We start from the raw sequence: 18,118 nt of genomic DNA on the forward strand, positions 1-18,118 counted from the left end.
GGATGTTCGTAGAAGAGCCAGGTGGTCCTCTATGCTAGGGGAGCGCCCAGAGAGGGAGGTGCTCTCCCAGCCTGGGGTGGGGACAAGACAGCTCCCTGGAGGAGGTGACAATATCCATCAAGGGATGATGGAGCAGAAAGAGGGGGCAGTTTGGGCTCAAGGAACAGCGCGTGAAGAGTGAGAAAGATGCTGGTGGCTGAGTGTGGAGCTCAAGACGGGAAGAAAGTCTGAGGTGTCCCGAAGAAGCATGAATGCCAAGCAGAGGACTTGGGACTTTATTCTGAGCAGAGGGGTAATGCGGTCAGATCTGCGTTTTGGAAAGATCGGGGCAGAGAGCGCTTTGGAGGGGAAGGGAGCAGACAAGAGCAGAGGCACGCAGGCCAGGGAGGGGTTTGCCATCGTCAGGCAGGAGCAAGGTGGTAAGCGTGGCCAATGGTGGCTTCACAAGTTGCCTGAGAGCCTAAAGTGGTCACCAAGCTGGAGCACAGCCCCTGTCCGTGGGGCTGAGGGGACAGGAGGCGGAGGCGGCTGCTACATTTCCAGCTTATGGGTTGGTGGTGCCACCACCTTGAATAGGAAACCCGGGCAGAGAAGCAACTATGGTGGGGGGAGGTGACGATGAGTCCGCTGTGGGTTTGGAGGGGCCCAAGGGGCACTCTGGTGGTTACCGCCGGTTGCCGGCCCAACAGCCCTCCATGCCTTGCTCTCTGCTAACCAAACCTGGCTTTGTTGTGGTAGCAATATGCCCATGGCCCTGCAGACCCTAGAGGAGGGAGAGGAGGGGAGAAAGTGAAAATAAGAAGTGTAGACATTGCTCTCAAGAAGCCTGGCTCTCACAGCCAGCAGATGGGTAGGGAGGGAGCTGGAGGGAAACACAGGTTCGTGTGTTTGTATCCCCACCCCCAACCCCTTGATGGGGAGGCGTCCGTGTGCCTAAATGTGGATGGCAGAAGGAAAGCCAGGCAGGAGAGGCTGGGGACCCAGAGAGACGGGAGCTAGTGGAGGGTTAGGTCCCAGAGTCCGTGAGAGGGACAGGCTCTGGGCATAGGAGGTGGGATTGGCCTGGACAAGATGTGGAACCACGGTCCCTGCAGCTGGAGGGAAGAGGAGGGTGAGCACTTGGAGACAGGGTGGGAGAGGAAGGAAGGGGTTTCTGCTTTCTGTCTCTTTGGTTCTGCTGGAGAGGCTGGGGTCGTCTGCAGGGGGAGACTGGTGACCATCCAGGATGATGTCTGTGGAGGCTGAGAGAGAGAGCGCCACCCAGGGCAACACAGAGAGGCTGGGGACGGAACTGAGGGACCCGAGAAGAGGCTGGAGACCTGACCAGGGGCAAGCGCCGACTGCATGGTGGTGGGGCGCTGCCCAGCAGTGCTCAGGGTGCACCTGCAGGTGAGAATGCAGCCAGCTGGGCTTGTCCCGCGGATGTCATGACCCTGGAATCTAAGTCCACGATGGGGCTGAGGGGATGCCAGGTGTGGGGGCAAGCGCAGGGAAAAGAGACCAGAGGCTGCATGGAGTGTGAGAAGAGACGGCTGTTTCAGGGATGGGGTGAACATCTCAGAGGTGAGTGATCCAAGGGATAGCAGGTCGAGGGTGTGGTCGTGATGATGGTGACAGTCTTCTGTTCTGCGTGGCTCAGCCGATGCCGTCACAGCCCCGCCTGCATCTTGGGTTTCACCGTTCCAGGCATGCAGACGGCTTCTGCCTGCAACCCCCGTCCTTTGGAGCCGTCCCTCGCCCCTCGCTGGAACACCTGCTCATCAACACACCCTCAGCTGGCTTCTTCTCAACCCTGTCTCGCTTCCCCACGCCCCTGCCTGTGCTTCCTGGGATCACCTCCTAAATAAGCTACTTGCCCTTGAACCCTTGTCACAGGGTCCTCCCGTGGAGCAACTCAACCCAAGACAGAGGTTCAAACCCTTTGGGTATTAGTTTCCTCCTCTGTAAGACAGGGAGTCTGCGTGTGCCCATGAAACTAGAAGGGCGCAAGCACGTGGACGGGAGGCTCACTTTCTGGCGCAGTCGGTACTCCTGGCACAGGCCTGGCAGGCACAAGGGTGGTGCTCTCTCTCATACACACCGTGGGTGTTTACTAAAAGCTCCGTCCCCTCAGATGGCCCAGGACAGCAGAACCTTTCTGCCGCTGCCAGTCAGGCCCCACAGGTAAGCCGGTCTCTCAGGCCTGACCATTCCCGGTGCTGTCTGCGGAACACTTTCCAGGTGGCCTCTCATGCTGGCAGCAAAGGGCTCCCCTGGGACCTCCCGACACAAGGACGGGCCACAGGCAACATGTGGTCTGGCAGATGGCCGTCTGAGCTCCTCTGAGGTAAATAAAAATCGTGCTTGCTCCCCACGCGCAGAGCCAGGAACCGGCTAAGACTTCCCGTACACCGTCTCATCTAATCCTCTCAGCCAGTGACAAAATACTGTCTTTTCCTCTTCGTGCCCAGGAGGCCGGGCCTCAGACAGATCGGGCGACTTTTCCAGGCTGCTCCCGCCCGGCAGGAGAGGCAGAACCAAGATTCAGACCTTGCCAGGCAGACCAGAGCCCAGCCTCCTCACTGGGAGGCAGGAATGGGCCACGTGACCCTCAGATGCCCCGTCCTGGCGCCGCTCTGCACAGAGAAGGAGCTTTGCGAACAAGCCCTGGGCTGAACTCAACCAAATGGGGCCCCTTGAGGAAATAGAGGGATACTGTTTCCGGTCGGACACGGAGCCTTCGAGGGCATTTCTGCAGCCCAGCTCCTAGCACAGTCATGTTGAGGCAGCGTTTGTGGGTCTGTTGGGGCAATATCTAAGATTCTTGGCCACAATTTATGCCATGGCCCAGATCTATGATCGCATTAGGAGATACCTACTAAAATCTTTGATTCTGTTACTCCAGCTGCCTTCTTCCATGTAAAAGGCCTTTCCCTCGTCAGCTGTCCACTACAACCTCCTTCATTCTCCCTCTGAGCTAATCTGAACGTGTCTAAGGGATGCTCGTCCCAGTGGTCCCACTAATCAGGGACTCCCTTCAGCTCCCCCATGGGTGGGGATGGGAAAGGTAACACCCATGACCAGCCGTGGCATACGTCACCATGTCCCATTTCCGTGACAGCCCTATAGGCAGGGCCGAATGACCCCAATGGACAGATGGGTAAGACTGAGACCCAGAGGAGCCAGATGACTTGTTCAAGGTCACCTGGCAAGCTAGAGGCTGACCTAGAGTGGACACCAGATCTGCCGAGCCCCCAAACTCATGCCCCTTCTCCATCACCAAATTCCCTTCCCTCCCCAAGCGGCTTCACTTCCTGATGTGGTGAGGACAATGCAGATCTCCGAATGTGTAAACCTGGTGACACTAGACCCGTCACCTTAGGGTGGAATGAAGGAAGCACCTGGAGATCGGCTTACTAATTCGAGGGGCCAATGAATTATTCAGGTTATCATTCACTTGGAGGCCCTTTCTGCCTCACCTCTCTTTCCCCTGCTCCAGACCCTCAGATCCTGGCCTGGCCCGAGCTCTACAGACCTGTGGGCGCCCCGGTGAGGAGATGCTGGCAGAGCTGGGGTCCTGTCTGCTGCTGGCTATGGCTCTGCTCGGCCCAGGCCCCAGGGCCCAAGCCATGAAAGGTAGGAGCTCCTGAGGGCAGGCGGGCTCTGGGAGCAGGGAGAGGAGTGGTCAGGTAGCTGCCAGGGTCTCCGGAGGCTTCCGTGTGGGAGGCCAGAAAGCAGGAGGCCATATGGGGGGCGTTGGCCGAGGTGAGGCTGTATTTGTTTCTGAGATGGGGGAAGACAGTATTTACAGGATGCCTGCCGGGTGTTGGATGCTTCACAAATACTGCTTTTCATCTTCACAACAGACTTCCAGGTGGGTATGAGTTCTTATTTTATAGGTGAAGAAACTGCAGCAGAGAAAGAGGTTAAGTAACCTCTCCAAGGGGGAATAGTGACCAAGGGCTAAGGGAATGGCTCAGAGAACACCTGCAGGTTTAATGCTGGAGGGAGTCTTTGCTCTCCTGAGAGCCTGCTATACGTCCCCACTGCCAGCCGGGTGAAATCAAAGTTCCTCCTGATGGCATTCGGTGGCTCCCAGGTTTGGCCCTCATCTCTATAATGCCCAGCCTCAGTTCCCCGTGTCTCGTGGGCATCCCCTGTCCCGGCAGAGGGTATGCCCCCTTCTGGAAATGCTTCCCCCTCAGAGCTTTCACCCCACTGTGCCTTCTGTCTAGAGGGTCCCTTTTCTCTTTTTCCATCTGAGGACATCTGGCTCATCTATCAAACTCTGGTCAAACACCGCCTCCTCCAGGAAGCCTTCCACATGCTTCTATCAGCCTCAGATGCCCCCTCCTTATTGCTCGCAGAACCCTCTGCCAGCACCCGGGTTCCAGGTGGCTTTGTGCTGCTGCTCCAGCCCTGGAAACTGTGTGGGTCTGTCTGTGAAGCCAGGGGTGGGCGGGGGTATCACCTCACTGGCCTTCAAGGAGCGTGCATGTTACAGGGACTCAGCAAACCGCCTGCAGGGCCTGGTTTTCCGGCAGGCTCGGGTGGGGCTCCACTCACCCAGCTGGTGGCAGAGGCGGGCTGAGTACGCAGATGTCTCACTCCTTCCTGTAGGCAGAGAAGCTGGCTGTTCCCATTTCCCAGCCTCTGGGGCTTCAGTGGCCCTGGGGTGACCCTGGGGTCCCGAGTGGCTGGCTGATTGCTGGAGGACACGGCCTCCGCTTGTGCTGGCGCCTGGGGCCCCCTTGGCCACAGGAATTCTGCTCTAACACTCCCAGGGCTTTTCCTGTCCCGTGGGCAGGGCCGGGGGGAGGACAAGGACAGGCACCGGACAGAATGTGCCTCTGTCCTCCTACCAATAAAGGCATGAATCAGACACGGTTCCCTCCCCGGCCTGCCGCCGGGGCCAGCAGGGAGCTGACAACCCGAGCTGGGTGTACATCTGCAGCCCATTTGTCCCTGGTGCTCGCAGCCACCCCATTTCCCAGATGTGTGACTGAGGCTGGGGAAGGCTAAGTGACCGTGAGAGCGTTTGTTCCCGTCATTTCCTCCCTCGGAATTGTCCCCAACTAACAACCTTCTTGTTCCTCCTGGTCAGACTCGAGGATCACCTTCCCCGTGAATCTTGTCCCTCCCGTAGCAGTGCTGGCCCAGCAGGACTGGCCTCCCTCCGGCCCCCAGAGCCCCTGTGTGGCCACAGCACAGTCACATATCTTGGTTTTGTCTCATTCGCTGAGTGCCCAGCCCCTGACCCCCCCCGCTCCCCCATGCCACAGTGCGATCCCCAGGGAGGCGCCCATTCTGAGTCCGCACAGGCTTGGTTACATGCTTGTTGGCCTTTACAGTGAACAGAGCTAGGAAATTAAATCTTTTTTAGAAATAAAGATAAATCTTAAATTCATACTGTTTTCAATTCAAATCGAGGATCACAAATGTTCTATTTAATTTTTTAATTTTATGGTTGTATTGCTATCCTCTTACCCTGAAAATCTTAGCTTCTATTGACATTAACATACGTGCTTTATTCCGATTTGTAAAATAGTATAAAATAGCAGTACTGACTGTTATTCAAATAGTAAGTTGAGTGAGTAATGTTTCAGATTTCTTTGTGGTTCATTTTGTCCTGGGGATATATCCCACTAGGAACATACAGTCAAAAAAGTGTATTTCCAGGTCATTTGAAGTCATTTTTCCCCATGTGAATATGCCTCCAACCTGATATATAGCTAAGTGCATTTGTTTCAGTTTGGAATATTTAGGGGTTACTTAAAAACGCTTTTCTTTTTTTGCCCATTTAAAAACTATATTAAAAGTTATTCATGATCATAAAGTCAAAATCATAAAACAAGTCTCACCAAAAGAGGTCTAGCCAGCATATGCCTTTTCCTCCCTCTGTTTACTCCATCCCCTGACAGAGAATCATTTTTATTAGTTTCCTTCCATTGTTTTCGTTTTTTAAATATAAGCAAATATGTGCAGATAAGAATGTACTTTTAACATCGCAACAGGCTGTGCACATTTTCGCTCAGGGTGGGGGGTATTATCATCTGTAATTTTTAAATTCCTTACCGCACATGTGTAGGGCCTGGCTTATAGTTCTATTTTATCTAGAATTATAGGTCCACCCCGACGTGCCCTATCTCCTTTCCCTGCTTTATTTTTCGCCACAGCACTAATCACTATTCAATATGCTCTGTATTTTACTTACTGCGCTTATCATCCGGGTTTCCCATCAGAAAGTAAATTCCATGAAGGCAAGAATTTTTGTCTGCTCTGCTTCTGCTGTAAGCACAGCACCTTGAACATTGCTTGGCACTCAGACGAGGTTTGTTGAATGAATGAAAGAATGCTTGATAAGTATTCGAGGAATAAGCGAATGAATGAGCACACATGGGCATACATGAGTGAATTTAGGGTCATGGCCTCATGCTCTCTCACTCCATCCCAAAGACCCAGCTTTGTGGTTGGGTCCACCCCCCACCCAGGACCTCAGCACTGACTGAGCCATTCTCCCCTCTTGCCCCAGGTGTCAAATGTGGGGGTGTGCTCTCAGCACCTTCCGGAAACTTCTCCAGCCCCAACTTTCCCAGGCTCTACCCCTACAACACAGAGTGCAGCTGGCTGATCGTGGTGGCCGAGGGTTCCTCAGTGCTGCTCACCTTCCATGCCTTCGACCTGGAGTACCATGACACCTGCGGCTTCGACTACCTGGAGGTCTACAATGGGGCCTCAGGAGACAAGGGCAACCTGCTGGGGAGGTTCTGTGGCCAGGTGCCCCCGCCGCCCTTCACCTCCTCCTGGCACGTCATGTCTGTCGTCTTCCACTCAGACAAGCACGTGGCCAGCCGAGGCTTTTCCGCCGGCTACCAGAAAGGCAAGGGGGACCTGGCAGGGGAGAGGGTGGCCCTGCAGGGGCAGGAGGGAGGAGAGAAGTGGGCTAAGGTGAGACTTGCAGCTGTTCTGGAGCTTGGGTGACCCTGCTGTCACAGTTCAGGGGCAAAGGCAGCCTCTGGCTGTGGTCATGGTGGTTGTGGGTCCCCACCTTCACGACAGTAGTCCTGGAGTCCCCAGGAGGGTCTTGCTGGACTCTTGTGTTTGGTGTCGTCCTTATCCCACGCCATGGCATCAGGACAAAGGAGAGGACACCGTGCTCTGGGGATGGGCCAGGGACCACGCCCACCCTACCCCGAGTCCTCTGGAGTATAAGATGTGCATAATCTGTGTGGGGCTGGTGACACGCTCCCTCCCTAAGTCTTTCCTTTTTTTTTTTTTTTAATGTTTATTTTATTTTTGAGACAGAGCTTGAGAGGGGCAGAGACAGAGGGAGACACAGAATCCGAAGCAGGCTCCAGGCTCTGAGCTGTCAGCACAGAGCCTGGTGCAGGGCTCGATCCCACAGACCTCGAGATCATGACCTGAGCTGAAGTCGGCCACCCAACCGACTGAGCCACCCAGATGCCCCTCCCTAAGTCTTTCCTAATGCCTCTTATATTGTAGGTCCCTAGCCCTCCCTCCTTCAACCAGATAGAAACCTGCCCCTTAGTCTAGTGAGGGGGCAGGGCCTTCTTCTCCTTGCCTTTTTCCCTGACTCATTCCTCCTGTCTCCAGGCCTCTCTGCATACACTCACACCTCCTCCCTTCTCCCAAGGCCCAAACCGAAGGCCTAAATCATGTTAGCTCAAGCACAGACAACTACTGAGGCTCCTGGAGCACAGGGCCCACCCACAGCAATGGGGGGGCTCAGGTGGGACACCGCTCCCCGAGCTGGCTTTAGAGGCACAGAGTTGCAGAATGCGAAAACACAAGAGTCACAGACTGATTTCATCATAGTTTGGGAATTTTAGACCCTTAGGTTTTTTAAATGTTAGGGTATTGAAGTCATAATACCAGGAGCAATGGTCTCCAACATTTAAAACCAGGAGTACCTGTGGAGCAAATGGAACCTTATGTTAGTCCCTTGTACCTAAAAGAGATAAAGGCAGTATTTTATTGGTATGCCTTTACTGTATTTTGTAAGTTCATGTATTTAACATTTACTTATTATATGTCAATCACAGAAACCGTAAGTCAATATTGATGGCCTCCAGTGAGTGAAATTTTTATATATGACCGGTGACTGTGGACACTGTCTCTCGGTACATGAAAGACGGTCTGAACACAGCATAAGAGTGAAACTTGGGGGCGCCTGGGTGGCTTAGTCGGTTAAGCGTCCGACTTTCGCTTAGGTCATGATCTCGCGGTTCGTGGGTTCGAGCCCCGCGTCGGGCCCTGTGCTGACTGCCAGCTCGGAGCCTGGAGCCTGTTTCAGTCTGTGACTCCCTCTCTCTCTGACCCTCCCCTGCTCACGCTGTCTCTCTCTCTCTCCTAGAAATAAATAAAACATTAAAAAAATTAAAAAAAAAAAAAAAGAGTGAAACTTGCACCACAGGCTGGCAGACAGATGCCCCTGTGAAGCCCCAGAGCCTGGATTGAAAGCTAAGGGCGTTCGTGTTGAAAAGGGTCTCACAGACTGTCAGAACAGTCACATGTCTCCTGTCACACACAGTAACCCTGAGAGCAGAGAGGGCATGTGCCTTCCCAAGCTTACATGGCTGGGAGGGGCAAGGAGTCCCATCCTCAGCGGCCGGGCAGGGTAGTGCTAGGGTCACCAAGCCATGCCCTGGGGCGAGATTCTGGAGTCTTGGGAAATACCAGCGCGCCCCTCCCTGCTGGTGGCCTCCAGCTGGTCACGCCATTCGTCATCACCCACCTCCGGATTATATTGGCCACACTGGCTCCCCAAGGGCTTTCGGCAGCATCTTAGACTCTGCGTGAGGCTGGGTCTGGTGGAGCCGGCTGGGCAGGTCTTCTGACCTCTAATAGTCCCATGAGGCTCAGGGAGACTGGGTCACTTGCCGGGGCCACACTCCTAAGAGAAGACAGAGCTGAGAGGACACCTCAAGCCTCAGACTACAAGCCCATCTTTATCTACTTCATCAGATCCTCTGTCCAAGCCTCAGCTTGTTCTTCTGTTACAGAGGTTTGAGAACGTTCCCGAACTCACGAACCTCAGGCTCTGTGCCCCACGGGCCCAGTAGGAGGGGACAGTGAGAATCACCAGGTCAAGTGCCCAGGCTCTGCAATCAGGCAATTCCAGCACTCCCTGTGACCCATTGGGTGAGCCCAGGCCTGACACTCAGCAAGCACACAGTGGATGGTGATGAGGTTCCCGTCCAAACCAGTGGGAATGGCACATTGTGGGGTGTCTGGTTCCCAAGGGCAGGTGTTCAGGGGGTCACGGGGAGGAAGAAAGGTCAGTTCAGGAGGGCTTCCTTGCAGATGTGTGTGGTGGTGTCCTGACGGGCCTTTCGGGGGTCCTCACCAGTCCTGAGTACCCTGACAACTACCCCAACAACGTGGAGTGCCACTGGGTGATCCGGGCTGCCGGCCCCACCACCGTCAAGCTGGTGTTCGTGGACTTCCAGATGGAGGGCAATGAGGAGTGCACCTATGACTACGTGGTCGTCCTTGGGGGGCCTGGCCCTGCCCGCGGGCATCACTACTGTGGCAGCACCCGGCCCCCCACCCTTGTGTCGCTGGGTCACGAGCTGCAGGTGGTCTTCAAGTCCGACTTTAACATTGGAGGCCGGGGCTTCAAAGCCTACTACTTCTCAGGTAGAAGGGGCTGGGGCCACCCCTCAAGTCCTCTGTGCATGCTATGCATGTCTCTGCCCGGCCAGTGCCACGGCATAAACCTGTCACCTCCTCTATGAAGTCTTCCTGATTGAGTCAGAGTTAGTCCCTTCTTTCAACTCCCTCAGCAATGATCTAACACTTCTCATTTATGTTTGTGCTTTGCACGTTGATCTCCCCTGACTGTGAGTTCCTTTGGGTCTGTCTCTGTGCCTGCCACAAAGAAGGGATTCAATTAGTGTTTGTACCAATGAATGAATGAACTCTTCACCATGAAGTGAACTAGACAGTGGAGGAGATGGAGAAGGAAATAGACAATGAAAACCTACCGTGATCAGTGCTAACAGTAAGGATCATGGATGACTTCCTGGAGGAGGAGAGAGTTGAGTAGTGTTTTGAAGGAGTTAGCAGGGGGCAGGAGGATGGGAAGGGTATTCCAGATAGATCAGCATGTGCAAAAGCACAGAGGACAGAGAGGGCTTAGTGTGCTTCTATGCTAGATGTTTGGTGAGGCTGTGAGGTAGGGCTGGGTGGGACAGTCAGAAAATGAGTGAGATCAGGTCATGAGCCACCTTGTCTGTCAAGTCCGAGTTTGGACTCCACTCTGAGGACAAGTATTAGTCTTGTTATTGGAATTCAAGGCCAGGACTCGTGGCCTGCCAACTGGAATGACAGTCCCAGCTCCCAGCCAGTTTGAGTTTAAAGCAGGCTTTGGGCTCACTTGTCTGGTTTGCTGGCCACGGAGCCCACGATCTGCCAGGGTGGTTTTAGGACCTTCGTGGCAACCGCTGCCCCAGCTGTACCGCAGAGGGTGACAGTCCCCACCTTCTCATCATTGCTCCTGCTGCCCCTCTCTCCCCAATCCAGGAGAATGCCAGGATGTGTACACAGCTGTGCGAGGCAACTTCTCCAGCCCACAGTACCCCAGCTCCTACCCTAACCACATCCACTGCCACTGGACCATCCGCCTGCCTCCTGGCTACCGGGTCAAGGTGTTCTTTCTGGACCTGGATCTGGAGGGTCCCAGCAGCCTGACCAGGACCTGCGACTTTGACTACCTGGCGGCCTTCGATGGGGCCAGCGAGGAGGCGTCCCTGCTGGGGAACTGGTGTGGCCACCACCTGCCAGCACCAGTCACTTCAAGCCACAACCAGCTTCTGCTTCTGCTGCACACAGACCGCAGCACCACACGAAGGGGCTTCTCTGTGGCCTACATTGGAGGTCAGCTGGGGTGGAGGGTGTGGGTGTGCTGATGGGGGAGGGCAAAGGTGGGGTCCCAGGTCTTGGCAGCTTTCTCCCTCCAACCCACCAGCTGGTCTCCTCAGCCTCTTCCCGTGTGGCTGCAGTCCCAGCTGCCTTGGGTCCTCTGACACCACGCCGGTGTGGCCCTTGCTTACTCCCGCTCCCACAGGGCCCTGCCTTTCCAGTTTTCGACTCCATGATCCTTAATTCCCCTGACCCCACCTGTCTCCTTCCCCCTTGGGCCCCTGGCCTCTCTTGAGCTGTGGCTTATCTTATGTATCCAGGGGTAGCACACAAAATATGGCCATATTATTTATGATGAGCAGTTGGCATAACCACAGAGATGCCGACAGGCTTTGCTTGTATGGGTCATAAATCCTGACTGGCAGGGGCTTGCACAAATGGCCTTCCCCCCCTCACATCACAAGCAGTCCAGAGCCGGGCGGCTGCTTTGTTCGTTCGGGGACTTAACACTGTCTCAGCCGGTATCTCTGGAATGCTCTTGGCCTCATGATGGCAAGACGGCTGCTACAGCTCCAGACATCATGTCCATGTTCAAGGCTGGAAGAGGGTAGGGGAGATGCCAGCTACAAATGTCCCATTACCAGGAAAGCAAAAGCATTTTCAGAAGCTCTGAAAAGACTTCTTGGTCTCATTGGTTTGAACTTGGGCAGACAGCCATGCCTATAGCTACAGAGGCAGCTGAGGAAGCTGGTCCTGGGCTTTTCCGGCTTCCATCGTGCCCATTCAATACCCCAGCCAGCAGCACCCATCATCTCTGTTCTCTTGTCATCACCTTCCCTGGGTCACAGGCCCAGAAATGCCTGTGCTCTGCACCCATTTTGCCCTCTGCCTGAGTCAAGTAAAGCTCCTTATTGTGCAGATGTGGGAAGGAAGGTACAGGGAGAGGGAAGACCCCCGCAGTCACACAGGCTGTGGGGGCACAGCCCAGACCAGAACTCATGCCCGAGGGGAGGGCGTCAGGGCTGAGCTCACACAGACCAAGGCCACATCCAAATGCTGCCATTTACTGGCCATCCAACGGCCTCATCTGTACAAGGGGTTGATAAATGCCCCAGGCAGGCGGTCATTCAGATGAAATGAGGGAAAGAGGTCCCCGTTCCTGACTCCGAGGGCGTGCTTGCTGAGGGTGGATTTTTCCTGTCATGCGTCTCAGGCCTGGTCTGCATGCAAAACATCTCCCCTCGGTCCTTACCCCAAATGCAAGCGGTGATGGGGAGGGAAATAGCAGAGGCTCAGTGATCTAGGGGCAGCAAAGTGAGCTGGGCAGGCCCACCCTCCAGGGCCTCAGGCGGCTCCATCCATAAGCTAGGGGAGGAGAGCTGTCCCTTGTTAAAGCAGCCCCCTTCTAGCATTTCACTCAGGAGAGCCAGGTGCCATGCGATCTGCCACAGCCAGCCGGTAAGTTGTCTTCTCTCCGCGGGCCTCGGTTTTTCCACCTGTAAAATGAGGACCCTGGCTGAAGGATCTTTAAGATCCCCCTTCGGCTCTGATAGTCTTATTTCTGGGCTTGGGTCCTCTCCCAGCTCTGTGGGATCTTGGACAAGCCCCTTTTCCTTTCGGTGCCTCCAGAGAATGGGGGTGGGGCAGCTGGAATCCTGGCTCTGTTCCAGGGCCAGGATCCCCCCTCCCACCCGCCCCACCCTCCTCCCCAGATCCCCATGGGAGCCCAGGGTCAGACAGGGGCACTCCTGCTCTGCCAGGCTCCAGATGTGGCCCAGGCTGCAGGCGGCCTCCCAGCTGGAGGACAACCTCAGCATCAATCAGGGGTGGCACACAGTTCAGCGCCACCGAGATCATTGTGGGAGACGGCGGGCCCATAAATCCCCAACTGCCCAGACACCAGAGGCTGAAATATGTCTGAGGCATTTCCCGGAGAGGGGCTGAGAGTTCCAGGCCTCTGCCTGCCAGCTCTTCCCTTTCCCTCCCACCAGCCACCCCTTCCTCCCCCTCCACTGCCCCCGGCCCAGCCAGCATGGCAGACCCCTCCCCCGCCCCCGCAAGACACATGCTCAAATACAAAATACACCCAGACACAAAACATCACACCATCTTAGCCTGGAGGGCTGCAGGGACCTGCCAAATAGGGTGGGGAGATACCTAAAGACTCAAACCTATAGACTCAATAATGGTTAATATCCCAACTCAACCCCCACAAATAGCCTCAGCTCTCTGAGCCTCAGTTTCCAAGACTGTAAAATGGGTTTAGTTGTGTCCACCTCATGGGGTCCTCGTGGGGAGAGAGTGAGGCTTCCTTCGCCACCCTTTGCAAAACTACTGTTCTGTGCCCACCCACCACCCACCACCCTCCACCATCCCTGTTTCTTTTTTGCTTGATTTTCTTCCAGCCCACTCTGACACATATTTTATTTTATGTATTGATTGCCCCCTTGCCCAACTAGAATGTAAGCTCCAAGAAGGCAGGAAGGTGGGCTGTTTTTGTTTTTTGTTTTCCATTTCCATTTCCAGGGTGCCTATTAGAATAGTGCCTGCATGTAGTGGGCCATCAATAAATATGTGTTAAATGATTGAATGAATTGCCTGGCACATGGCAAAGAGATCAGCAAATAGTAGCTCTCCTCATGGTTAAGAATATTTGCTCACTCACTCACTCATTCATTCATTTATTCAGCACTCACAGCACCTGCCAATTCGGAGCCGGGCTGCGAGAACACAAGAAGGCTGGTGCTTGCCTGGGCAGCTCATAGTCTGATGGCATTAAATGGACTAACACATGTGAAACATCCCCATAGGGCCACATAGTAGTCTCCCCTCTCTGAGCCTTGGTTTCCCTTAGTCTTGGGGTGCTGGGGGCTGACCGCCTGCCCCTTAAGGCCTCCAGCCCCTCCCTCCCTCTGCCCCCAGTCGTGCCCATGAACGTGAGCTGCTCCCGCACGGACTTCCAGATCCTGATCTCAGCACAGGCGCTGGCACCGCTGGAGCGGACCAAGGTCTACCTGGGCAGCCGGAGCTGTACTGCCCAGGAAGCCGGCAGCACCTTCCGGATCCAGGCCCGCTTTGACACCTGTGGCACCGAGTCTCAGGTAAGGGCAGGGGTGGGGGAGGGGAGGAGGGCAGGTGTGAGGAGAGGCACTCGCCATCCTGAGAATTCTGGCTCCAGTGACCCCACAAGCCAGGATGTGGAACTCAGCCCATCTTGGCTTTACCTCAACAAACGTGCTCAGTGTAGACGCAACAAAGAACTCAAACAGGGAAGACAGAGCAGGGAGCCCAACGCTGCACAACCCAGTGACAGCCAAAAGCCCCTACTGAGGGCTCCTCCCAGAGGCCTTGACCCTGACTGTCCTTGGAGGGCTTCCTGCTGTTCCTTGCCTTCTCCAGGGAACCCTTCACCACCCAGCCCCCACCCCTGTAACACGCAGTGCTCGCTGCCTCCCGCCACCCCTTCCTAACCTGTGATCCAAATTGTCGCTGGGATCCACACAACAAAATAGAAGGATCCACTTCCTGCCAAAGGTAGTAAGGCTTACAAATGAATTTTTTCTACAATCCTTATATTTTCGAGGCTTTGACCCCAGGTTTGAGGGCCTCAGTGGCCAGGCAGCACCCCAAGCACCTTGGATGTTTGTATTCTTAGGGACAGATTGGAGGGGAAAGGAGAGACCCCCCCCCCAGAAGGAGTCCCCATCCCCAGACTTGGTATCCAGGGATGTGGCGGACTGGCTTGGGAGAAATCACACACTTCCCGGCAAACCCTACTGGCCCCAACCTTAGCTGAACGTATGCCCTTGGCCCCTCCAGCCTGCCCCTCTGCTCCCCCAGCCTCCTGGAAATCTCTGTCCTTTAGATCTGAGGAGAAGAGAAGAGGGGGCAGACTCTTGGCTGCCAAGATGATCCACCCTCACCCCTACCTCATGCCCTAAATCCCCCAGGGATTTTCTTCAGACGTTCCACAGAGTCATGAAATGATGACAACAGAGAGTCCCAGAGGCAAGGACTATGAAGTTGAGAATGAGGGATCATAGGCACTCAGAACCCCTGAGTCAGGGAAACACCACCCTAACTTGGAGCCAAAGAATCACGGCATCTTGGAGCCAATATCATGGAAACATAAAAGCTCCTGGATCCCTAATGTCACCCTTAGAAGTCCTAGATGCACGAGGACCAGGCTCTTGAGTTGGGTCACTTACAAAGATGTGCAACTCAAACAGCCAAAGGCTGTGACAACCTTTCTGTGCACCTCTTTAAAAACACTGGAGACTTGATTTCTTAACCAGAATACTGACATCTTGTGTGGATTTCCCCCCCTCAAGTCTCTCATTCATCAGAACCCCCTAAAACTTCCCCTCACCCCCATTTGATTTGATTTTTTTCTCCTTTATTATGTGGCTCCACCTTACCCTCTCACTGGGTCCCCTTCCACTCATGGGTCCTGTCTTTCTTCGTCCAGTAGCCCAATTCTGTATCACAAAAATCCAGGACATCAGTCTTCCCAAAGGAGGTGGTCACAGATAGGTTGAGGGTGCAAATGCAGACGCCTGTTTGGGGACATGGTATGAGAGCCCTTTGGAACACCCTTCTGCACCCTTCCCCAGAGGGGTCACCCAGTGTCCAGTGCCGGCAGCTTCCTACTCTTCCTGCCTGCTTGCACTGTCAGGCAGCTTTGCTGTTTAGAAGCATCAGCTCAGAATTGCCACCACTGGACATGGGCAGCCTGAGGGGTGTAATGGCCGCTGCGGACTCAGGGTGGGTGGGGAGACTAGCGCTGTGCCCGTGTAGCCCCCCGCCCCAGACCACGCCAGACTGCCCTCCAAAACTCTGCCCCTCAGTTCCGGCCCCAGACCCCCCCCCATCTTCAAGGCAACCTGCCTCCCTTGTCTGTAAGGGTAGGGAGGGCAGCAGGGTGCCAGCCCCCCGCATGTCACTCCTCAGTGGCTCTTCCTAAAGCTGGGTGGTGCCACTGGGATGGCCAGAGACTTGAGTTCCCTGTCACTTGTGTGCCATGTGACCTCAGGCAAGGGATTTAACTTCTGAGCCTCAGTTTCCTCATCTATAAAATGGGGATGTTAATGGTGCCAATAAGAGAGGCTCACTGTGAACATTAAATGAGATAATGCACTTGAAACAGAGGTTGGATCACGGCAAAATCCCTGGTATTGCTGCTACTATTGCTTATAGACGCCGCCGCCTTGAAGCCAGGGCAAGCACTGACCCATCAAAACTGATATTGTCCTTCCAGATATCCCCCTAGTGACCCCTTTACAGTGGGGACACTGAGGCTCCAAGCGGAAAGGGAGTCAGTGGCTGAGCTGGGACTAGAACCTGGGCTCCCAGGGTTCTGCCTCCTTGGAACTGAGCCCCTGCATATCTAGAGGAACAGGGTCAACCCCTGGTCCCTTCAGGTGTGAGTGAGTGCCCTGTGATCCCCACAGAGGAGGAACAACACCTCAGTGATCGTCAGTGTGCTGTACATCGACTTCTCGGCTGGGGGGCAGGAGGACATCCATGAGTACGAGGTGCGCTGTGAGCCACGGCGCAAGGAGGCGTCTGTCCACCTGCTGTCTGGCTCCAACTGGCTTGGGCCCTATGCTGCCACCGCCGAGCATCTTCAGGAAGCGCCACCCAGGGATGAAGAGGAGGCCCTGGAGGGCCCGGTGGCCATGGTGACCCAAGACACCAGTGACATTGTCTTCCTGGGCCTTTGCATCCTGGCAGGAGTCCTCATGGTCATTGCCATTGTGGTTCTGATGCTGCTGTGAGCAGGCAAGGGACCTGGGTCCTGGCTTCCCTGGGAGGCAGCTTGCGGTCTCCTAAACAGGAGCAGACCAGGCTTTGTCGACTTGTTGATGACCATGGACAAGTCACTGTCCCTCTCTGAGTCTCACTTTCCAAGGCCACAGAGCTGGCGTGAGGCTCAGAGAAGAGCATGAATGGATATGAGCTGTAAACTATGGCGTGTTTGTGTGTGTGTGTGCAGTTGTTACTAATTTCATAGATAGCCTGCTACTGGCAAGAAGTCTCCTGTGTGTGTTACTTGTCATCATGGAGAGCTGTGGTCACCTGTCACTTGTTCTGTGGTTACTGGTCACTTGTTCTGTAACTTGCACAAGTGCTTTACCGACTCAGGATAAAAACAAGGGCCTCTCTTATTTTTCTAATGGCTCATCACAAGCCTTCATTGGCAGGAAATATCTAGGGGCCTTCACTCTCTCAAACTGACTCAGGAACCTTGAGGACTTCGTCCTCAGCTGCCCAGTCCTGCCTCCAAACTCCAGAAACAGAGAGAAAGGAAGCTGAAACCCCACCTAGTGCTGTCATCCCAGCCTCCGCCATGTGGTGTCGCTGTTGGAGACTGGCTGTGCTCATCCCAGTGGATCCTGTCTGAAGAGGTGCCGATGCCCTGCAAGGTCGGATCCCCGCGTAAAACACAGGCGGGCCCACACTGTGCTCAGCGGTGAGGCTGGAAGCTGAGGACTGGAGTCTCTTTCATGTTGGCGTTTTTCCTTAAATAGATCGTGATCCTTGACTGCAAAGCTGTTTGAAGTTCCTGTGTCTTTGTCCTCACCCCTGATGTTGAGCCCATTGTTTCCCTTCAGATGAGTTCTTTTTGGAGCCTGTGGACCTTCTGCCATTGGACTTCACTCAGCGCTACTCCAGTGTCCCCGTGTTCTCTAAGTTTACACCACAGGGAGCATGGGGTGGGTTCCCAGGGCTTTATAGCGTCCTCAAGCAAATTGGTCCAGTCCTCCGAGAGCTCTACGTATCAAGAAGTGAAGCAATCTTGTTAATGAAAAATAAACCAAAACTACAGTTACAATACACCTCTTTCCCCTGCTCACTGTATATATGTGTAACGAATCACTCACAATCAACAGAAATCTCCACCTTGACCATGCTGACCACTGGGATCAATGGAGCCCGATTATAGTTCTTTTGACAACCCAACCAACATCCACTTGTTTCCAGCTTTATCCCCACTGCTGTGACCGGCTCCAAGCAGCAGCAAAGAAGTCAAATGAGATTTCCTGCCTTTGAGGTGCTTACAACCAGGCTTTAGGGAGAGGGAGGCAGACAGTAGCTTGCAGAGAAAACAAGAGAGAAAAAAACCAACAAAGTAAACAATGAATTAAGCAAGGGAAAAAAGAGTTGCCTGGATCTTAGGAGAACTGGATTCAAGTCCAAGTTCTTCTTATTAATTGTGTGAACGTGAGCAAGTCACTTTGATTCTGTGAGCCTC

The 18,118-nt window shown here is 54.4% G+C and overlaps 1 protein-coding gene across 1 annotated transcript; it reads left to right on the top strand.

Moving 5' to 3' along the window:
* Nucleotides 1-3,536: 3,536 nt before the first annotated feature.
* CDCP2 (CUB domain containing protein 2) lies at nt 3,537-16,640 on the top strand. Its single transcript, XM_039238014.1, has 6 exons — nt 3,537-3,615; nt 6,512-6,859; nt 9,304-9,639; nt 10,525-10,878; nt 13,786-13,964; nt 16,314-16,640. The coding sequence occupies exons 1-6, from the start codon at nt 3,537-3,539 to the stop codon at nt 16,638-16,640; spliced, it is 1,623 nt and encodes a 540-aa protein (XP_039093945.1).
* The last annotated feature ends 1,478 nt before the right edge of the window (nt 16,641-18,118 follow it).

This window comes from Hyaena hyaena, unplaced genomic scaffold (assembly GCF_003009895.1).
Source record: "Hyaena hyaena isolate Hyena2069 unplaced genomic scaffold, ASM300989v1 scaffold_5, whole genome shotgun sequence".
In the NCBI taxonomy this organism is placed as follows: domain Eukaryota; kingdom Metazoa; phylum Chordata; class Mammalia; order Carnivora; family Hyaenidae; genus Hyaena; species Hyaena hyaena.